We start from the raw sequence: 23632 nt of genomic DNA on the forward strand, positions 1-23632 counted from the left end.
TCTAGATTTATTCTCCAACAAATAATTTTCAAGACTTGGGACAATATTAAAATTTTGTCAATGACTTTTCCCTGTATTTAAGGCTTGAAGAGCAATTCTCAAGTAAAGGTGACATCTCTTTTCTAACTGAGAAATGCAGTGCTGCTTTGTGTACCAACCATTGATCTCATTCTGACTTTGCTTCTATAGTTCAAGTACAAAGAAGTCTATGAACACATCAAGGCAAATGGATATACACTAGGCCCCAAGGACGTTCCATTTGTCCATGTCCGGAGAGTCAACAATGTTACTAGTGAGGTACTGTGACCACTGAATTCTCTGGGGGGAATATTGAGTTTCAAATACCATGACTTTGTTTGAAATGCATTAGAAGAATTTGTTGAATTTCAAGCTTACACATCGACAAAGAATTAGAGTACTTTTTGTCACCATTTTGATATTGCATCCCTTGGTGGTGTTTTTATATATTTAGAAACATCATCACAGAATATCATTTCTATATTTATGATGCAATAGTTTTCTCTTTTAAAATATTTTCAGATGTAAATGGACACAATATCTTTTTAAATTTATTTATTTTTATGTGGTGCTGAGGATCAAACCCAGTGCATCATACATACCAGGCAAGTAGTCTACCACTAAGCCACAACCCCAGCCCTATGATGCAGTAGTTTTCTAAGGAAACAATTCCTTCTGTTGACATTTGTAGTAAAAAAATCTTTAATAAGTTTTCATTTTAGTCAGACTCACAACCTTGGTTTTCAACATCATCTACTGATTTGTACATCTGATCCTACTATTTTTGTATTCAGAATTCTTTACCTAAATGAAATATTATTTTTTAATTTTTGTCCTAATCTTAATAATTTTTAACATTCCCATTATTTTCTCTGCTGACTTGGTACATAAAATATTTGATTCTTAGTCAGTAGATGCCCTGGTCATCCTATACTAAATATCTGTAATGGTTTTATTTCCCCAATGTAGAGGCTATATCGACAATTGTACCATAAACTGAAAGACAAGATTCACACAACTCCTGACACACCTGAAATCCGCCAAGTCAAGAAGACACAAGAAGCTGTCAGTGAGGTGAGTATTTTCTTAATAGAAAGAACAGTCTGTGGACGCCAGGGGTGAAAGTGAACCATGCCTTTAATGTGTGTGTCTTTTTCCCCCTTAGTTGATCTACAAATCAGACTTCTTCAAGATGCAGGGCCACATGATCTCCCTGCCGTACACACCCCAAGTGTTGCACTGCCGCTACGTGGGAGACATCACCAGTGATGTAAGCATCCTGTAGGGCTCTTTCTGGAAAGCAGCCTTGCTTTCAGCCTTTTCCATTAAGAACTACTAAACTGCTGGTACAACTTAAAGGTGGCATAATGCAGAAGCAAGACTCTGCAGTTTCCTAGCTATGCAAACTCTAATAAGAGGACCTCTGGGGTATAAAAGAATTGCCACTGTTCTTTATCACTCAATGACCACAATTATATATTAGACACTGGGTCCTTACTCCTCACTCTTTGGTGCTCTGTATTCCAAGTCATGTTTAGTAGCTTCTCCTACTCATCCTGTTCCCATCCTCTTTAGCAACTTTGCATTGCCTTTTTAAAAATTCTTGCCTGTTTCCTTCTTCGAAAAGATCAATCCTTTCAATCTGGGCTTTTCTCCCATCCATATGAGAATAAAATAATAGCAGTGCTCTCTCCTTAGCTCAAGGTTAGAGATTTGTGATTTATTTAAGTGCAAGCAAACTAAGAGCATAGCATGAATATGTTGAACCAAAGTGAAAAATATAGTAGCCCCCTCTTATACGCAGAAGGTACCTTCCATGACCCTCAGTGGTTGCCCAAAACTGTGGATAATATCAAACCCCATATATGCAGTTTTTTCCTATACCTACATAGTTAAAATAAAGCTTGATTTATAACTTAGGCACAGTAAGAGGTTAAGAATAATAACTAAGAAAACAGCACAATAATAATAATATACGATAATAATTATTTTAAACTCATGAATTGTTTATTTCTGGAATTTTTCATTTAATATTTTCAGACTGTGATGGACAATAAATAACAGAAACCAAAGAATGGGGCGGGGTGGAGTGCTATTGTATATCAACAAAGAAGTGTTGATACCCTCTCTTTTTTGGTTCCTGATTTACATTTGCTCATGAGTAGATATCTATTTGTATTTGCCCCAACAGATTAAGTACAAAGAAGACTTGCAGGTCTTAAGGGGACTTGGTTGCTTCCTGTATGACACTCCAGACATGGTCCGCTCCCGACACCTGAGGAAGCTCTGGGTGAGTACATTTTTTCATGACACAGCTACTCCTGCACAGCTGCCAAGTGCCCATCACCAGCCTCCAGGAGTAAGAAGAACAAATCTTAGCCTGCAGCTACTTTTAAAGAAAAATTTACCATCAATCCACTTGGACAGGTTATAATTTACTTAAGATGATTTGTGCCTCCTATAAAAGGTAATGATCTTAAATGACCATTGTTTTTGTTTCTACCTAATAAAACACCCAGGAGACTAGAGGGCCTGTGCCATTTGCACATACCAACCCTGTGAAAGATAGCATGACAGTCTCTTCAATGATTAATCAACCTGTATATCTGCTGTGTTTTTGTTTTAGTCTAATTACCTGTACACCGATAATGCAAGAAAGATGCGAGACAAATACAAAGTGGTACTTGACACTCCAGAATACAGAAAAGTGCAGGAACTGAAGACCCATCTGAGTGAGGTAAGTAAGGATGCTTTACCTGTGGCTCCAAGTAGACCAAATTGACCAGTATGAATAACACTACTCAGGAAGGTTCTTAGTACCTCTCTCTAGCAATCACTCTTTAGGCAACTGCAGATGTAAAACATTTCCCTTCTGCCCTTAACTGCAGAGTGGCCACAATGTCTAAGAAAGTCAGTTGACCTCACTTTGGCTCAATTTACTTACTTTTCCCCTTTTGGTAAAGTGAGAATATTAATACTTACCCTTGCTGTGACTTGAGCTGATGAGAGGTTTTACATGATTTTATAGAAAGTCCTTCTGTCATACACTATTGTTGTAGTTTCCACATTGAACTTATTTCAGATTTTTCTCTCCTGCTATCAGGATCCCAATCCTGGCAGTGACCTTTGAATAGTCTTCAATGGCTCCCTTTCTTCTGCCCACTCAATAAATTCCAAACTAGTTTCATTTTCATCTGCCCATCTGGCATTGAGGCTCATGATCTGTTGCAATATTTGTATACAGATTTGATCCTGTCACCTAGACATTGGGTTCCTTGAAGTATCAACCCCATTTTCCTATCTTATTTACAAGTGTGTCTCCATAGTGCCTTGGCCATGTTAGTTGACATCTATGTTGGCCAGAGATTGGATGTGCTTTGCAAAAGTAAGAGCATTCCACAAATGTAAATGGTTGCTCTTTCTTGGTTTTGTTTTGTTTTGTTTTAATGGTACTGGGGATTGAACCCAGGGCCTCATGCAAGCTACCACCAAGCTACATCTGTAGCTCTTGGTTGCTCTTCTTATAAGCAACTTGGCCATTCTCCTTCTACCATCAGGCTATACTGTGGCTCAGTTTAGCAGGCTTCATCAAGCTGAGCCAAGCATTGGCTGTCAGACCACTTCATCATTCTCAATGACTCTGATGGCTGCTGACTAGGAATCTCATGCTCTTGGACTTACAGATGCCTTGACACAACAGATATTGCTCTCCTTGGAGGGGTTGTATAGCTTCTTACACTCTATGAGCCAGAGTCAGAGGATGATTAATCCTTTAGCTTTTATAAATGCTAATTGAGTCCATTTGCTTTCCTAAAAGCTTCTCTCTGTTATTTCAACTGGTGTGCACACTCGACAAGAATGCTAACATTCTTTTTGTCCCAGTAAGTGCTTCTCCCTGGTTTAGGAGCAGAATAGCCAATGGGATGTTTTTAAACTACCCTTGGATGGACTTGACCCCTAGTTCCACTAGAGTATGATTTTGGGCATCAGTTTTGTTTTTTTTCTTTTGTACTGAGGATTGAACCCAGAGTTGCTAAGCTACTGAGCCACGTCCACAACCCTTTTTATATTTTATTTAGAAACATGGTCTCATTGAGTTGCCTAAGGCCTTGCTAAGTCACTGAGGCTTGCTTTGAACTTGCAATCCTCCTGAGCCACTGGGATTACAGGCGTGTGTCACCATGCCTGGCCCATCTGTATGTTTTTTAGATGCCCCAAAGATGATACTCAAATCTACCCAAGGCTGAAAACCACTTCATTACATCTCTCCTTCAGCTACCAAATAATAATAATAATAAAATGCTTTGGTAATTTAAAAGTGCTTCAAAGTAAATACTTGTTTTGTTTTAATGGTACTGGGTTTAACGTCTGGGTTCAGAATTATCCAAAACTTGAGTTTCCCTTCTTCTCAATTCTTGTTGGAATTTTATGTATACTGTGCATCAACATTTGAGGAAGAAGAAAGGGTCTTTTTCAGTACTGTAGTTTTTACCATATTTGCCTCTCCATAAGAATGACCATCCTCTGAAGTCTGGGGGTAAAGGCTACAATAAAGTCCTTGGGAGTTTTTGATATCAGGAAAGCTTGAGAAATATTGACTTGATAAAAAGTTTGGCAAAAAGGAAGTTCAATTTACTGACTTTTAAATTGTCTTTGCATTATGTAGATTCCTGACATGAAGTATTTGTAATACTAAGAAACAGAAGCATGAACAATGCATACCTAAGTACAATAAAAATGTAACAGAAAGAGAACTATAGAAATGGCATGGGACACTGAATTTTAGTTCCAGGTTTACTTCCAATTAGCCGTATGGCCTTATATGAGTCACAATGTCAGCATTTCAATTTCCTAAGCTAGAGAAGTTGATTACCTGGGAGAAGAGGGAGACAGAGACAGAGGCAGACTGAACCTGGAAGAAATTAAATTTTAATTTAATTTCTTTTCAAAAGTGACACCACAATAGCTCCAAACACGTGAGCTACATTTTAGATTAAGTGTAGTTCTATATAATTTAGATATTATATATATTCATATTGTACATGTCAAGAAAATTTTAATTTATTTCTTCAACTGGTATTCATATTATATTAGAATTTATTTGGAATTCATTTATCCTTCTAGTTTGCCTTATTAAATTCCCTCCACATTTATTAAGGGACTATTGATTTTCAGGCCTCTTGTCTAGGAATTAGGTGATGAAAGATCATACAGCTGAGCCACTGCATCCCATGGGCTCCTGGTCTGGGAGAAGAAATAGACATCAGTGTGATAAAAGGCATTTTATAGGACTAGTCAAAAGGTCATGGACTCTCGTTTTTCCAGCAGATAAAAGGGAGAACATTGTAGGCAGGAAGGATAGTATGTGAAAGCAGCCATGAGTTCTAACAGCTGGGGTAGTTTAAAATAGCACTTGAGGACCATGAAGTGTATAAAAGGATTTTGGGAGATGAGGCTAGAAACCTCATCTAGGATTTTTCATAAATCCCAAAAGCCAGGTCATAATGCCTTAAAGGTATTGTATTAGTGACCTTTGGGATTTATGAAAAATCATTGAATTATTTCTATGCAGGATAGTTCGAGTATTGCAAAAATCTGTCTCTCAGACTTGCGAAAGATGGGTGAGCCACATGGAGCAGTGCAGTAAAGGAGCCAAGCTGAGGAGACTCTTAGAGATGTGTAGAAAACAAACAGGACAGAAGCTGAAACAGGGTAGTGCTGGTGGGCAGGAGTGGAAGGGTTGAGAATTAGGAGTCTAGGATGACTCCCCAGATTCTCTCTGGGTGACTGGGAGATCGAGGAGTCATTTAGCAAAATAGAGAAGACATGAAGCAGATGTGAGGTAGAGATGGGAGTAATATAAAGAATTCTACATTAAATGTGATAAAACACAGGAAGTTGTTGAAAGTTGGGTCTAGGGTTCGGGAGACACAATGGATATAAAGATTTGGAAGTCACCAATCTCAAAGTGAGGTCAAATGAGGTACAAATGAGCTCACCCAAGGAGAATAGATGGATAAAAGGAGCCAACACTTAACTCTAGCTCACAACAGACCATAGAGGGAGGCCTGGAGAGAGAGGAGGCCACCAAGCAGCGAATGGTGGAGTGGGAGGTACACAAGACAGTTTTTAGGACTGAACTAGAACAGTGTCTGTTGCTACAGAGAACTGTGAAGATTTTATTGAAGCAAATACAATAAATATTTGGTACTCTTATCAAGAGTGACTTCACTGGTACAGTTGGGTAGAAGCCAAGGATCTTGAGAAATTAACCAAAAAGGGAAAGAATAAACACGTAGGTGATTTGGCTGTAAAAGGAAGGAGGGAAGCACTGGCTAGAGGTTAGAAAAATCTTAATGGAGGGAGAGATTTGGACCTGTTTTCAGATGAAGGGAGAGTGCTGAAAAAGCAGGAAGGACTGAGGATAGGAGGACGAAAAGGTAGCTGTCAGTTAAGGGTTCCAGAAGAAACAAGTGGGAATAGTACTAAGAATAGAGCGGGATGCTTGAATCTTGGACAGGTAGGTGGGGAATGTCTCTTCTTTTGCTAAAGAGGAGGGAAGGCAGGCTCAGGAGGTAAGTACTAATAAGTCATTGGTTTATTAAGAAGAAATAAGACTTTTACAGTGGGAGGGGTCCTGCTTTTCCTACGAGCAAGCAATAAAGGGATCTGCAGAGAATATATCAGGTCAATGAAGCAGAGATGACGGCCATGATGTGTTTTATGTCCAGCTGGTGTACAGAGCCAAAGGCAAGAAGCTGAAGTCAGTCTTCACTTCAGTTCCCGATACTCCTGATCTTTTAAGAGCCAAGCGGGGGCAGAAGCTTCAGAGCCAGGTAACACCAATTGTAAATGAAGATTCAAACCCTGCCATGTGGGCCGGCATCGCCTGGGGTGGGACTGTGCGCCTGGCCTCTCCGAACCAGTGGCAGATCCTTAGCCTTGCCTGTTCTTGCTGCAGTCTTGTGCCCATCTGCACTTCACTTTAGGAAGCGTCTACCTTTCGGGCCATCACAATTTCAGCTAGGTTTCATGTGAGCAAGGATGTCACATCTTCTTTTCTAAGTGCTGTGCAACTTTAGTCACTTCATGAGTGGTCTGTGACTGCACGTTGTGAAAATGGTTATTGGATCATTCCATTGGACTTGCTATCCACAGATAAATGAAACCACATTTCATGCATTCAGGCAAAATTAAGGGGCAAGTATGCTGAGGGAGCTCTCAGAATCCTCTCACTGCTCTGCTGGCATTCCTGATCACCTGGCTTTTCCATACACAGCAGTAGGAATAGTAGATAAATGGAACATATGTGTTTTCAAATGTGAGACACAGAGAAAAATTAACAAATGCCTATAACAAAAACACAAATAAGCAATCAAACCAGGACAACAGATTCTAGAAGCACTCCCTTCCCCTGAATGAAGAGGGCTAAATACTAAATGCTTCATCTTTGTGACATCTCACCTTATTCTCTTATTTTAAAGTATCTCTATGTTGAACTTGCCACCAAAGAGAGACCCCATCATCATGCTGGAAACCAGACCACAGCCTTGAAGCACGCCAAAGATGTGAAGGACTTGGTCAGTGAGGTAAGTTGGGATTTTGCACTGAGTTAAAGAAAACAAAACCTTCGCCTGCCCGGTGTGTGTGTGTTGCTGGGGATTGAACCTAGGTTTTGTGTCTACCAGGCTCTACCACTGAGCTACATCCCCAGAATCCACCTGTTAACCTCTGTTCAGAGAGTTCATTATTCTAAGTTATACTCAACATGATCCAAATACAGAAAACAAAGCTATTCTCTCAAAGAGTGTGATACATTGTCTCCCTCTGCTAGATCTGTAAGTTGGTTATGAATTGGAGTAGGGTAAAAACACCTGACCTCAAGTTTGTCTCTCTCTTCTATTTTTTTTTCCTTAGAATAAGTACAAGATCCAATATGAAAAGATGAAGGACAAGTACACTCCGGTGCCAGATACACCAATCCTCATCAGAGCCAAGAGGGCTTACTGGAATGCCAGTGACGTATGTATCCTGCCCTTCTTTTTCCTGTGTGATAGGGAGAGCTGAGGTTGCAGTACCAAGGAACACAAGCTCTTCAGTCACATCCACAGTCAAGGCCCACAACACAGATCAGGAACAAAACAAAAACACTGACCCAATATCAACCAAGCAACGTAGCTGAGAATAGTGTTAAGAGATGCTAGGAGCCTATTGCCCCTTTTCTCATGAGCAAAAGTGTGGTCCTTTCTTATAACTCTTTTGCAGCATTTCCTAGGGATGCTTTACAACTAATTTACTTACCCATAAAATCATGGTCTTAGAGTGAGCTGAACATGGATTCAGTCATGACACTGTCATATGCTTGCTCTATGACTCCATAATTTGTTTAATATTTCTTTTCCTATCTGTCAGATGAAGATGAGAATCGTGAAAAAGAAGTAAAGCTACACAAGAACATGTATATAATATTCCTAGTATGCAATAAGAAATATGTGTTCCCTTTCTTCTCCTAATTGCCTAAATGTAGATCATGTGAATGACATACAACTCAGGAGTTGTAATTAGGAGACAGACTTTCATTTCTTGTAGCATGTGTTAAAGGCAAGTCTGCCTTTTTTTTTTTTTTTTTTTTTAGAAAATGGAAAAAGAAGTTTTATTGCTTAGCTAGCAAAGGAGTCATCTTTTATATGTGTTTTTTCAGAGCTACCTAAAAACAAAGAAACTGTTTGAGGTTGAAGACATATTAGTCAAAGAAGCACTCATCTTATGTAGATGAGGTGAATCTTCTATGATATTCTTTTTTTTTTCTTCCAGTACTGAGTATTGAACCTAGAAAGCACTTTACTGCTGAGCTATATCCCCTGCCCTTTTAATTTTTTGAATGGGGGTCTTGCTAAGTTTGCTCAGGCTGGCCTCAAACTTGTAGTCCTCCTGCTTTAGTCTCCTGAGTTGCTGGGATTACAGGCGAGTACCACCACAGTCAGCTGTCTTCTTTAATGGTCTTAAGTTAGAACCAGAGCTGTTTTCTCTTGAAATATCACAAGCATAAAGAGTGGGGAATGCCTATAATCCCAGCAGTTTGGGAGACTGAAGCAGGAGGATTATGAGTTCAAAACCAACCTTAGCAAAAAGCAAGGTGCTAAACAACTCAGTGAGAACTCTGTCTCTAAAATAAAATACAAAACAGGGCTGGGGATGTGGGTCACTTGTCAAGTGCCCTTGAGTTCAATCGCCAATACCAAAAAAAAAAAAAAAGTAAAAATAAAATTTTAATATTGCTTAGTGCAGAAGTCATTTTAACAGTAGGAATTAGAAGCTAAATCTTTCTCCTCTTTCCATGTATGTTAGTATGTCTTGTACTCAGTTCTTTTTTTTTTTCCCCTCCAAAATGAGTGTTTGATTTATTCATTTTACATTTACAAAAAGATTTTAAATAGTCTTAGAGTTACCGAAAAGTGGCAAAGATAATACAGAGAATTCCCATATACCCCTATTGTTAACAGTCTACATTACAGTCATGCATTTGTCATGACCAATAAACCAAGACTGAAAATGTTTTTCTTGCATCAAGCTGTACCGTGTTTGGGTTCCATTAGTTTTTCTTAGTGTCTTTTTCTTTTTCAGGATCTAAAATGATCTTCTTAATTTTTTCTAAATGTGTTCACAAGAAAACCTAAGAGAGAAGAGTTCAAGCTTAAGAGAGCCCAATTATTCAGTGTAGTGGTTCTCATAATCTATGTGCTTGTTTTCTTTCCAGCTACGCTACAAAGAAACATTTCAAAAAACCAAAGGGAAATATCACACTGTGAAGGATGCTCTGGACATCGTTTATCATCGCAGAGTCACAGATGACATCAGTAAAGTATGTCTTTGTATTTCTGCTTATGTTGGACTCTCTAACCCACCATTACTTTCTTTTCTCTTCTTAGAAAATTCCCTTTTGTAAAACTCCAGAGAAAAGGAGACTTTGTACGTTAATTTTGGGAAAGACTTTATAGCTGTCTTTGTTTTTTTGTGGCAGGTGAAATACAAAGAGAATTACATGAGCCAGCTGGGCATCTGGAGGTCCATTCCTGACCACCCAGAACATTTCCATCATCGGGCAGTCACAGATGCAGTCAGTGATGTGAGTGTTGACATCTACTTTCACATATAAGTTCATATTCTCATATGAGTTATGATGTCAGCCACTGTGGAAAAGCTGATAAGACTCACAGCTAGCTTTAAGATCTTGTGTATGGATGTTTAAATTATAAAATTCAATTGCTAAATGAATAAACTTCGGTGTGTAAGAGGAAAAAATATGCTCAGGTTTATACCTATTTTTTTTCTTCTAAATGTCTGACGTTATATTACATGCTGGAAGTGCAGTACTTCATCTAGAAAATACTCTGTTTGATCCACTGACAATACAACTTCATGGAGCAATTAAAACATAGCAATGCTCATTTAGATAAAAATTTCACCTCTCTATATGAAAATATAACTACCAAACTAATGGTATACTCACTAGGAAAAATATATCTTATTAAATTTGAGTTATTTTAATAAGTAATAAAAATGAAAATGTTTACATACTGTAAACCATGTACCATAAAATAAGCAGAAATCAGTATTACTGGAAACCTCTTTAAATAATAGCTTCACTATTTTATTATTCTATATACTTCAGGAATCAGAGTTTGTATTTGTTCCACTTGTATAGACCCTAACCTATGGCTGTTTGGAGTAGGTTCTTAAAAAATCTTTGATGCTGATGTTCTCATCTCAGGTAAAATATAAAGAAGATTTGACCTGGCTTAAAGGCATTGGCTGCTATGCTTATGATACCCCTGACTTCACCCTGGCTGAACAGAACAAGAAACTCTACAGCAAGGTATATCCTCAAGAATGGTCACATGCATTCAACCCAGACCTGGACTCACAGGCAGATTAGCACTGAGGAAATAGCCTTTCCTATGTCTGTCCTTGTCCTTGCTTCTAGACACTGTAACTGCAACACATACTGAACTGTCACTTTCCCGCGGATTTTACTTATTTTTACCTCAATGACTATATTTTATTTGAATTTATCTGAATTTGATGAAAAGTCACCAAAGTATGGCATTTCACAACCCTCCCAGAATCTCCTCCCTATTAATACATTTCTGGATGATTCACTGTACTAAAGATATGGTAGCAGGTGTACAGTAGGGGTGTTTCAGTCTACATTGTGTGACTCCAGGCAAGTCAAGTCTTTTATGTCCTCATTTTCTTATTTACAAAATAAAGCAGCTAAAGAGTCTTCTTTTGAGTTGTAAAATAGGAGTTAGCCAATTTTTTTTCTTTGTGATAAGTACCAGACAGTAGATACTTCAGACTTTGTGAATCACATTCATTCCAGCTCATATTCTCCTTTGTTACAACCCCTTTAAACTGTAAAACAAAAAACAAAAAACAAAAAAAAAAACCATTCTTAACTTCTGGGGCTGTTTCAAAACATGTGGTGACTAGATAGGCCATAATTCACCCCTACTCTATATAATCATAATTATCCAATTAGTTGTTGAGAAACTATATTCAAGTTAATGGACTAAAAATGACCATCAGTATACATGAAAATGCATTCAATGTAAAATAATAATATATAGGAACAAAGAAAGAATTTATTTAGACTTTTACCCAGAGTGTAACATTTGATATCCATTCAAAGAAAGTGTTTTCTAATGTGTCTTTTGGGTTAGTTTTCAGGACATCCAGGCAGGTGTACCCATCACTGTCACTGGGAGTGGGTAAAGGCCTAGGGAATACTTGTTAGCTCTGTACGTGAATCATCACAAGGATAAGATAAATAGCATGCTTCATTCTGAAGATTCACTAAGCAAATAATCATGCTCTTTTCCTCTAGTATAAGTACAAAGAGGTATTTGAAAGGACAAAGTCAAATTTCAAGTATGTTGCCGACTCTCCAATCAACAAGCATTTCAAGTATGCAACTCAATTGATGAATGAGGTATGTTTGAACTAATGCAATTAGACCTATTTAGTTCCCTGAAGAAGTCAATAGAGTTGTTTGATTAAAACCTAATATATAGAAAGACAGGACAGTCATCCTAAGTGTTCATTCAAACTAAAGATTTGGAAAGACTGTATAATGTCACCATCTCATGGGATCTATGTAAACCATGAATAAGGAAAAGCAAAGGGACCATTTAGAGTGGAGTGAGGACCCTACAGCCACCTGTCCCGCTGCATGCACTATCATGGGGAGGCACAGCCCTGTGAGTGCTGACACAGGTCAAGGACTTTGTGGACTATTAGCTTAACTCCATTAAATATGATATTATGTAAAGTTGGGAGATCCATAAGTTTAATGTTAATTTAGTGTCCCCTATAAAGACACCAAAATGGCAGTGGTCAAGAGACCACTCCAAGGGGATAGTTGAGATTCATGTATTCAAATATGTTGCTGTTGTTACTATCATGTATCTTAGTACACAAAAGAATCTATTTGCACAAAAAATTTCCTTTGTATTTTACCCAGTCTTTCCTGTTAACCATCCTGCGAGAATTTAAGTTAAATTTTAAGTTGAATTTAATTCAAGAAAGCTGAAAAAAGCAAGATATGAATTTATTTATGTCTGGATGGTTTTATAATTAAAATTGTACTTAACTGTATTTTTAGGTTTTCCACAAACTTATATATAAGTTCAAAAATAATGCTAGAAATGTAGTAAAATATATCTAATAATGAAAATATAGCAAATAATATATTTATTCATGACTTTGTGTTGTTCATGTTCATTTTTTAATTTGATCTAGTTCATTTTCAGTAGACATTTCCAGGCTGGACAACCCTGAAGAACTACTATCAGTAGCTTCCTAGCAGTGCAGTCTTGATATATTTTGTTTCTATTTTTCTATTTTGCAAAGGATTTCTAGGTCTTTTTTATAATCAAATAAATTATCTTGTGTTCAAAGACTATGAAACAATTTTTCCATAAATGTTTTAGCATTAGTTATGCTTTTGGGTTCACAGCCTTAGATGGTAAATCCATAGCTTATCAGTATTTTATTTTATATTTTAAAGACCCTTGGGCTGGGCTAGTTAGGCCTCAGTAGCCACATTGAAATCATATGCAACTTCATTTTTTGTGGTTCTGGGTATAGAGGCCAGGGCTTAGTGCCTGATAAGCAAGTGCTGTACGACTGAGCTACACCCCCAACCCTAGTCCCTTAATATTATTATTTATTTATTATTTATTATATTAAATACAATATAAGATGCCATAAAGCCTAACATTGCTAATGACATCATATGAAAAGGTAGATAAGAAACTTCAATTCCAGCTTCATTAATCTGATCTATCCAGGCCCCAGCTATCCGCAGACAATCGCTCTTTACTGTCTCTCTTCTCTCCATACCCATCCCCCATTTTTACTGTTCTGGGTGCTTTGGGAAGCCACTTCTAAAAATGATATGTTTCTGGCTCTCTGGAGTGTTTACCTTGGGACATTTCTCTGTGGCCTTGAAGTTGTACTCTTGCTATAATTTGATATGATGTTTGAGCAGAAAAAATACAGAGCTGATTATGAGCAGCGGAAAGATAAATACCACCTGGTAGTCGATGAGCCTAGACATCTGCTGGCTAAGACCGCAGGCGACCAGATCAGCCAGGTACTGTGAAGGGGCTGGCCGATGGTCCAGGCAGACTGTGCTCCGGGTTTCTCATGAGGTGTTGTCCCGTCTGCTGCAAGGATGTCATAGGTTCTGCCTATGATATTGAGCTGTTCTGTTTCTAAGTATCTGTGTAGCCACCCAAAGAGCCCATGAGCTATTTGAGTGTGCCAGTCCGTGCTCTGTGTCCTCACTTGTGCTGTGGTGAAGATGGAAATGAGGACTAGGTCCTCCCACGAGTTTTTTTCTTTTACACAATTTCTTTGCAAATGTCAGTTGCAAACCAAGCTATAAAACTAAAATAAGACAAAAATTATGGAGGACAAAAAAACAAATTCCCGATGGTCTTTTTCTGTTCTGATGATGTCTTCTCTGGAAGACACTTTTGGTGGTAACATAAGTAAGACTAGCTACGTCGTTCCTGTTGACAAGGACTCTGGACAGTCAGCCATCAATACATCAGTCACTGTGCTCACCACTGTCGTGTATCTGGCCTCTTCACCCACACAGCCATGTGAGGGCACAAAGCATATATGCCTACATCTCTTCACTCAGAGGTGACTGGGATATAGAGCCATGTCCTTTTCTGTCTTCATAAGTCTCTTTTGTGCTTCACTGCTCTTTGCATGGACAGAGAAAATATAAATCTAGTGCCAAGATGCTTCTGAAACAAGGATGTAATGAAATTCTGCGTCCAGATATGTTGACTGCTCTCTACAATTCACACATGTGGAGCCAGGTAATGTCTGAAGGGTGTGAGGGAGGAGGTTAGATTCTTAGGTGCGTTCCCTTTTATGCTTTCTTTGGTCTCTGCTCCCTACCCATGCTGGCTTCACATGATAAAACTGCTTAAATATTCATTCCTTATAAATGAACTCAACGTGGCTGATGGTAGTGATGGAAGAGCCATCATCTATATGGACCTGAGGCTTTAGAAAGTCCTAGAAAAATTAGCTGAGACTCCTTCAAATGCTATTTCCAAATTAATATAATATCAATTTATATTTTTTCAGTATTTGCTTCAAAGAAATAGATTCCTTAGAGACTGAGGATATAGAATTAGATTCAACAGCATTTAAAGGTCTGAATATTTAATGTTTTCATCTAATTTTCCCATTGTTCTATTATCACTGCAACTGTTCCATTTGGGAGAGATGAGGATTTCCATGCAGCTCTTTGAATATTATTTATATTCACGGTGCCTTTTGAGTGTGATGCTGAATTGCTATATTATTGCCAGCATTTCTGTTTTCACACACTTGTTAGCAGTGTTGCTGATAAAATTGCCTTCCTACAAGGCCAGTGGAAACATATGCGACCATCTTTCCATCACAGGCTGAAAGGTAAATATGGAGCAGCAATAAAGAGTGGTAATGTTTAACTACAGATATAATGTTAATAAAATGCCACTTTCTCAGATCCTCCCCCTCCCCAAATTTTAATCTTTTGAATTAGCAAGATGTTTTATCATTTTAGTTTGCCATCAACTCAACACACACAATGAGGAGGAAGACGCTCTCCATAAACATCCTGTTTGCCTAAACTTTCTCGTTGGTCTTGATATGATCATCAAATAGTTGTGCATGAGATTCTGTTAAGCTGTCTGTATCTGTCCTGCTTAAAACAGCTTGTGTGCATGCAAAACGTGATTTGAAAATTACAAAAACAAATGATTTTTAAAAATGATAAATACTTTTCAAACTGTATACACTCATTTCCTATTTTATATCTGTTTTATCTCTGATATGGAAAAATCCTTTAAGAGACTGTACACACTTATCACAGTACATTGTGAGTGCAATGGTACTTTTCAGAGTCTGGAGAACAAGTTGCTCTGAGACTCATTCTACAGGTTCCATTGACTCAGTATCCTAACCTCTCAGGGACTCTATGTGTAGAAAATAGATTATTATCTGTTCACTCTACTATACTATTGCTATCAAGTACAAATTTATCTCCAACAATTCTAATTAGGATTTAAAGTGAAAGCTGTATGACACTATATCCCACTCTGGTGTTTCATTAGATTTTTTAAAGTTCTCTATTCTACTTCTTAGAGTGAACTAATTCTTCTCTTCAACAATTTAGATCAAGTACAAGAAAAATTATGAAAAGACAAAGGACAAATTCACCTCGATTGTGGACACTCCGGAACACCTGCGTACCACAAAAGTCAACAAACAAATCAGCGATGTAAGTACAGGGAACACTGAAGAGATTCACAAACTCGGCCATTTTGGATTGTCACGTTTCTGAAAGGCTACTGCTATTTGGTGGGAGGAAGGCAGGGATGCTTCGTGTCTGCTATGCATAGGACTCTTTTTTCACAGTGAAGAATTGCTCTAACCAAATTGACCAACTCACCGGTTGAGAAACACAGAGGCCTTAACAGAGAGCACTAACACACCCATTGAATTTATTAAATTTTCTTTCCTGTGTTTACTAAAAAAAAAAAAAAAAAAATTGCATTTATATTTGTACATTGTAAAAGAAGCATAACATTGTGACCATCTCCTTTTAAAACTCTTAGATACTTTATAAGTTGGAGTACAACAAGGCCAAGCCTCGGGGCTATACCACAATCCACGACACGCCCATGCTGCTGCATGTCCGCAAGGTCAAGGATGAAGTCAGCGATGTAAGTGCTGCAGTGGCCTCTCAGTCCCTCTCATCTTGGCCTCCTCCTGATGTGATATAACAAACCCTGGCTCAGTTTCCTGTATTGTTTCTGTGAAACAACCACCTTAAAACTTAGTGGCTTAAAAATAGCTGTCTTCTATTTTGCTTATGACTCTGTGAGTTGACTGGGCACAGCTGAGTAGTTTTTTCTACATGCTGTGGGCAGAACTCCGAGGTTCAATTAGTCCAGGACATCCAAGGCAGATATTCCAAAACAATCCAGTCCCAGCATATAATTGCAGTAAAAATAAAGAAAAAATGCAAGCAGATCCACAGTTGCATAGAGTGCAGTTTATTAGGACTTATTGACAGAAGTTGGGCCTGGGTAGCAGCAAGACCAGGTAGATCCCTGTGATTTGGGTCAGGAGGAAGGGTATATATATTGGTCAGGACAAAGGGACTTTATTCAATTTTGAATGTACCTGGTTTATCCTAAGATAATGTCAAAGAGTCAGGAACATTCCTGGTGCCAGAATCTGATTAAAGAAATAGATATACCATGGTTTTGTCTATTTACATACTGGGAAACCATGCAGAGAAAACTGACTAGGGTTACTCTGGGACAGTCATGGAAGTTCAACTCAAGATGGTGGCAGTCAACTGAATCCATACAGTAACTCGCTCACACAGCTGGCAGTTGATGACTGCTATGGGCTGGGAGCTTGGCTCTTGAATAAGTGAGGACCTATGCATATGGCCTCTCCATGTGCCTGCACATCTCACACACAGTATAGTGGTCGGGTCCAAGAGGCAGGAAGTAAAAGCTTCTGGGTCAGTTAGGGCTCCTCCTAGAACTGACACTGCATCATTTTTTTTTCCATCTTTTATACTCTCAGAATCAAGAAGTATGTTAGTTAGCTTTCTGTCCCTATAAAAAATGTCTGAGATATGTTAACTTATAAAGAAAAAAAAAGGTTGATTTTTGGCCCTCAGTTATGGAGGTTTCAGTCCCTGATTGATTGGTCCTGTTGCAAGGCAGCACACTGCTAACCTCATGGCCAGGACACAAAAGAGAGAAAGAGGAAGGGGCTGGGGTTTTAACTGTCCTTTTCAAGGACATGCCCTCAATGCAGAAGACCACCCCCCATGGGCAGGCCTCCCTTCTTAAAGATTTCACTACTTCCCTGTAACACCATGGACTGAGGACAGGACTGTAACACATGGGCCTTTCGGGGACATTCCAGATCCAAACTATAACAAGAGGTACAGCAAAACATGCCATTTCTGAACAACTGGCAGAGCCACATTGCAGAAAAGCATGTGGAACAGGAGATATTGTTGAAGTCATTCTAAAATATGCAATGTGCCATAAATGCTGTTAGTACTCTAAGCTCCATCTTGACTAAGAGGAACAAACTAGTTGTTGTTATCCTAATATTCTGAATTGGAAGAGAAGTTGTATTCCTAAGTTTTCAGATATTTGGCTTGATTCTGTAGTTGAAAACCGTCATTTTGGTTGAAAAAAAAAATTCAACATTTTAAAGAATTCCATGGCTACATAAGTGCTTGGGCACTAGGAAGAAGAGTCAAGGCAGTTGTGGAATTTCTCATTCCTATCCCAAAGTCTTGACTATAGCCAGAGACTCAGGGATTCTTCAATAGATGAATAAATATGACCCTGAATCACCATGCAAAACAACAAATGCATTCAGTGCACTGGTTAAGAAGGCTGAGATATATAAAGCATCTGAGATATATGAAACATGTCAAAATAGGTTTTGGTGCTATAAACATGAACATCAGGTATTCATAAACATCTATCAAGTAGATTCCTTAATGTGGAACAGCCCATTCCCTAACACTGAAGAAAAATGAAGAATTTCTATATTCATTTCCTCAAACTTCATGATTATAAGATCTTGGGGGTCCTGATCTAAAATATTAATTTATAGGCCTTTTCCTCAAAAATATTGATTAGCAAATTAGGTCTGTGGAAAAACCCCCCAAATTGTAATTCTTATGATTCACTTAGTAAACCCTATAATGGCTCCTTTAGAACAGTTTATTTTGGCTTTAATCACATTAAAACCTGGGGTCCTTCCCCAGTAATTTAATGAGAAAGCCTAGATTGGGCCCCAGGACCATGAAATTTAGGAGGCCATGAAATATGGATGAAGCTAGAAGCTGTGTATTGGGCCTGCAGACACTCCAAGCCTTCCCTGCGCCCCACCCACCCTTCCCAACCTCCAGGTACCCAAACTTGGTAGAAACACCTCTAGTAAAGACAATGGTGATGACTGCATCCATCAGTTCATTCATTCATCGAATGTTTACTGAGTTTCTATGTGCTGTACACTAGGAATGACATAATGAATGACCCCAAACCTTTACCCATAGGCGGTCCAGCTAATAGAGTAGTCAGATAAATAATTACGACGTGACTCAACAACAGCAAGAATTGTGGGAGCAAGACTAAAATTCTAACAAGGTGGGCTGGTGTGGGGAAATCTTCTCTAATAGCTATTCTCAGGATGTTCTGAACTTAGGCTTTTCTGAGTTGGGGAAGGGAAAACATGCATGGAGAGCTGTCTATCGGCCCTCTTAGCACAAGCTCATGGGGGTAAATCCTGGGGTAACACTGATGACCACTTTCAGTGAGCTCTGGTGCTGGTGTAAAGATTTCAGATAGAAAGGTGTGCCTCTGCATAGCTGAATCCTTTTCTTCACAAACATTCTTTTAAAAATATTCTATCTTAGAAAGTTTGGTGTACTATAGTCACAGTTCAAATTTCTTGGTTTTTAAAATGCTTTGTAAGATGCCATAAAAAATTAACTTTGTCACTCCATTTCTTCCCACAGCTAAAATATAAAGAAGTTTACCAAAGAAATAAATCTAACTGCACCATTAAACCAGATGCGGTTCATATCAAAGCAGCCAAAGATGCCTATAAAGTCAACACCAACGTAAGTTCCAGGAATTTCCAGGCTGTCTTAGTCTGTTTTCTGCTGCTAAGATAACAGAAAATGAGACTGGGTAATTACCCAGATAATTACCCCACTCCAATAAGAACAGCATGAATCCATTCAGGAGGGCTGAACCCTCATGACCTAATCACTGCTTAAAATCCCACATTGTGCCCAGCAGAATGGCTCATGCCTGAGACAGGAGAGTCTCAAGTTCAAAGCCAGCCTCAGCAAAAGATAGGCGCTAAGCAATCAGTGAGACCCTGTCTCTAAATATAATACAAAATAGGGCTGGGGATGTGGCTCCATGGTGGAGTGCCCCTGAGTTCAATCCCCGCTACCAGAAAAAAAAAAAAAAAAAAAAAATCCCACATGGTAATATTATCACAATAGCAGGTCAATGTCAACATGAGCTTTGGATGTTTATGAGTTCAACTTACTGAGTGATTTCTTTCTGTGGAATTAAAAACAGCTGGACTACAAGAAGCAATATGAAGCCAACAAAGCCTACTGGAAGTGGACCCCTGACCGACCAGACTTCATTCAGGCCGCCAAGTCATCCCTGCAGCAAAGCGATGTAAGGAGGGAATGGCAGCCTCGAGGAGCCACCTGGCCTTTGAGCTAGCTCTGCTGGGCCCAGACACCGAGGACGCAGACTCCTGACTGAGGCTGGGAAGGGTCTGGGGGAAGGTGGGATGGGAGAGCACAGTTCTGGTCCTGGCCCTGGCTACTGGATTAGGAAGGAATCCAGCATGCAGAGGGGGGCCAGGCAGCCCTCCCCTCACTCTGTGAACACATCCACATCGTCTCCTAAAGAGGGCTCCCCATGGGTTTCATCAGATGCTCAGCTTCCACCTGTGCCTGTGACCCACTTCGTCTTCCTTTCTTCTGTCACAGTTTGAATATAAGCTGGACCGTGAGTTCCTCAAGGGCTGCAAGCTTTCTGTCACTGATGACAAAGACATGGTGCTGGCCCTCAGGAATTCTATCATAGAAAGTGACGTAAGTATTCAGTCCCTTCCATGATGCCTAACCTCACCCTGGATCATCTTCTGTGGCACCAATCTCCAGAGGTCTGTTCTGTAGGAATTCAGGTGTGGTCCTGAAACATGGCCATTCACTCAGTGGACACTAGTGATGTGATTGGGTCAGGTGTAGCCATGCCAAGGCTTTTAAACCCAGGTGACAGTTTTTGGTTTATACTGTACCATGAGGCAGTTCACACTGCACAGTTTAGGAATCTGAAGACCTGGCTTGATTCTATGTAAAAACAGTCATTTCTTTTCTATAGGATCCTCATTTGTAAGGGGGGAATAACAGTGCCTCCCTGGGCTGATGGAAGGGCAGAGAGATGTATTTGAGAAGAGAATGCTCTCAACTAATGTTTGTCTGTTGAAGATCCATCCTGAGACCCTCAACTTGCAAGCAATAAGGAAAACACCCTTTTGAATATTTCTCAGGATTTCCAAGGGTCGAATCTTTTGTAGGGTTTAGTGTTCCTAGTTTGTCAGTGATGCCATTCTCCCAAGCTATAAGATTTAGGGGTTTAATAAAAGTATACAAGTTATTCAGAGAAGCTTAAGAAAAATATTTTTTTACTCCCATAGTTAAAATACAAAGAGAAACATGTCAAGGAAAGAGGAACCTGCCATGCTGTGCCTGACACTCCTCAGATCCTCCTGGCAAAGACTGTCAGCCATCTGGTGTCCGAGGTAATCCTCCAACAGCAATATGCTCTGCTTCCATCATGGGCTAAGGCCCCGGGCAGATACCTTAACAATGTCTTTCTGGATTCCCCCAGAACAAGTACAAGGACCATGTCAAGAAGCACTTGGCCCAGGGTTCATACACTACACTGCCAGAGACCCTGGACACGGTTCATGTCAAGAAAGTGACCAAGCATGTCAGTGACGTAAGTGGCTAGCCACAGGACTCTTAGAAGCAGCAATGCCACTTCACCTGAGGAACTGGTGAAAGACTTTCTGATGCCCTTTTGAATATAAGGGCTCTCCTTTATGTAGCTTAACTCTTACCATCAATACCTGTGTGAATCCTCAACTCTAGTTTTAAAATGATCCAGTGTTTATTGGTTTTCCAATTATGATAATTATGGCAGATGTGGCATTTACCGCAGGACGTTATCTAGAATATAAGATGTAACTAATATTAATATTAATAGTGGAAGAAAGCATTGTCAATTAAGAGTGGCCTCTCCTATTTTTAAACTTGACATTTTAAACATTTCTTAAGAGGTAAAAAAAAAATCACCTTTTTATGTTTTACTAATCTCTGGCCACTGCATCCTTTTAATGTATAATCATGGAATTATGAGCTTTTTATGGTTTTATATTTATAAAAGGTAGAAATGATAGGAAAAAAGGTTTAATTTACTTCTATTCAGTTCTCCAAAGATTGCTAGATGGTTCCATTGTTGGGTTCCAGGCCAGAAATGATAGGGAAGAACCAGAATATGGGCCAGAGATTGAAGTCCCAAACTGATGCCAAAATGGGAAGCCATGGATTTTCTTGGAGAGTTTTGAGAGTTCCTCACATAAAACAATTCTGCTCCCAGTTTTGAGAGTTCCTCACATAAAACAATTCTCCTCCACTAACATGAGTAATTTCTCACTCTGTTTAGACAAATTACAAAAAGAAGTTTGTGAAGGAGAAGGGAAAATCCAATTACTCCATCATGCAGGAACCTCCCGAGGTGAAACATGCCATGGAAGTGGCCAAGAAGCAGAGTGACGTATGTTTCCCCTCCTGACATCCTCAGGGCCCACTTGAGGCAGTGGACCCCAAAGTGGTGCATGCTCTTGTTCCAGCATGTGCTCACCAGAACTTTTATACCTGGTAGTCAAAAAAAAATAAGGTGATGGGCATTCGTTTGGTTTTAATTAAAAAGGTTGTTCATGCTTAATGGGGACTTTTGGGAAGACAACATATCTCAAGTGAGTAAATATTTACTTCCCTGTATAAAGGTTGCTTACAAAAAAGATGCCAAAGAGAACCTGCATTATACCACAGTGGCTGATCGGCCAGACATCAAGAAGGCCACGCAGGCAGCCAAACAGGCCAGTGAGGTAAGGGTGTAGTTAAAATGTCCCTGGTCCTGTGGCTACTGCCAACAAGTAGTAAAAGGCACTCATCAGCAAGAATGCTTTGCCTATTTTGGCTCTCTTCAATTCAGGTGGAATACAGAGCCAAGCACCGCAAAGAAGGCAGCCATGGGTTAAGCATGCTGGGTCGCCCAGACATTGAGATGGCTAAGAAGGCAGCCAAGCTGAGCAGCCAGGTAAGGTAGATGGTGAAGTGGCAACTCTAGTGTGAAGAGATTTTAGAAACCTTGCAGAACGAAGTGATTTCCAGAATGAAAGTGCAATATTAACAACCAAAAGAGATTCTGGATCTTTAATCACACTGCAGAGCTTTGAAAAGTCACATCAGGGCAAGAATGCTGAGGACCTTATCTCATTTTCCTTAGGCCTTTCTCACTCTCCACTCCTCTATGTACGGGTATGCACACCTAGGTAGGTGTCTGTGTACTTAATCACCATGATGTGACAAAGGGCACATCACCCCAGGCAGTGAAAGTTGTTTCCTAAGGATCTGATTCATACTTCAGTCACCTGGGAGAGATTTGTTAATGTGCAAGAGCCGTGACATTCTAACTTCTAACCCCTAACCAGATGAAGGAACCTTTTTTCTTTCCTTCACCATATAATCATTGAATGCCTGGACTAAGAACTAGGGATGAGCAAATGTCCTCAGACTACCTATAAGTGGATAAATAATTACATTTAGGTGTGATGAGTGTTCATCAAGTTTTGTATGCATAGGGTGCTCAAGAAGATGCTGCTTTCTAGCAGATTTCATGTTATTGAGAAGATGGGACTCAGAAATGTGTCACCCAAAGCTGATTGCTACATTGCCTAATCTCCCTTGTGAAACCAATTACCTAGAGCACCCCCAAGTTATTACAGGTTTTCAGACTTAAGCTCAGAGACCCCATGACCTTGCAGAGAGCAAATTTTGGTCACAGTACTTGAGCTTAACAATCTTATTTTCCCTCCAATTTGGAGATACCAATTCCCTCTTTTTCAAGGTCCATTCTCTTCAAATATTTGATTGAAGAAATAGGTTTGGGATACATTTGGTGGTTGTATGTGCTGACTTTCAGCAATACCAAACATGGGATCTGACTCTCTAGAAAGCTATAAAGTATTACTGCAAAAGTGACAAACAAGTTGGAATTATGAAAAGATAAAATGTTCAGATGACTGATAACAAGCAAATATGATTTTCTATAGCTATACTTAAAAGTCCTATGAAATATTTTTATTACAAATTAATGGAATTGTATCTGAGATAAAA

General features: G+C 39.2%; 1 protein-coding gene across 18 annotated transcripts in view; it reads left to right on the forward strand.

Moving 5' to 3' along the window:
- Neb (nebulin) overlaps nt 1-23632 on the forward strand; it is a 206248-nt gene that overhangs the window by 147784 nt on the left and 34832 nt on the right. For all 18 annotated transcript variants that reach the window (XM_076866351.2, XM_076866352.2, XM_076866354.2 and 15 more), the window contains exons 115-137: nt 190-297; nt 988-1092; nt 1184-1288; nt 2210-2308; nt 2645-2755; nt 6750-6854; nt 7503-7607; nt 7936-8040; nt 9776-9880; nt 10040-10144; nt 10790-10894; nt 11906-12010; nt 13571-13675; nt 15764-15868; nt 16206-16313; nt 19154-19258; nt 19731-19835; nt 20156-20260; nt 20866-20970; nt 21060-21170; nt 21897-22007; nt 22240-22341; nt 22449-22553. In XM_076866351.2, the coding sequence (XP_076722466.2) occupies nt 190-297; nt 988-1092; nt 1184-1288; nt 2210-2308; nt 2645-2755; nt 6750-6854; nt 7503-7607; nt 7936-8040; nt 9776-9880; nt 10040-10144; nt 10790-10894; nt 11906-12010; nt 13571-13675; nt 15764-15868; nt 16206-16313; nt 19154-19258; nt 19731-19835; nt 20156-20260; nt 20866-20970; nt 21060-21170; nt 21897-22007; nt 22240-22341; nt 22449-22553 (2430 nt within the window). The remainder of the gene's footprint in view (nt 1-189; nt 298-987; nt 1093-1183; nt 1289-2209; nt 2309-2644; nt 2756-6749; nt 6855-7502; nt 7608-7935; nt 8041-9775; nt 9881-10039; nt 10145-10789; nt 10895-11905; nt 12011-13570; nt 13676-15763; nt 15869-16205; nt 16314-19153; nt 19259-19730; nt 19836-20155; nt 20261-20865; nt 20971-21059; nt 21171-21896; nt 22008-22239; nt 22342-22448; nt 22554-23632) is intronic.

This window comes from Callospermophilus lateralis, chromosome 9, assembly GCF_048772815.1.
Source record: "Callospermophilus lateralis isolate mCalLat2 chromosome 9, mCalLat2.hap1, whole genome shotgun sequence".
NCBI lineage: Eukaryota > Metazoa > Chordata > Mammalia > Rodentia > Sciuridae > Callospermophilus > Callospermophilus lateralis.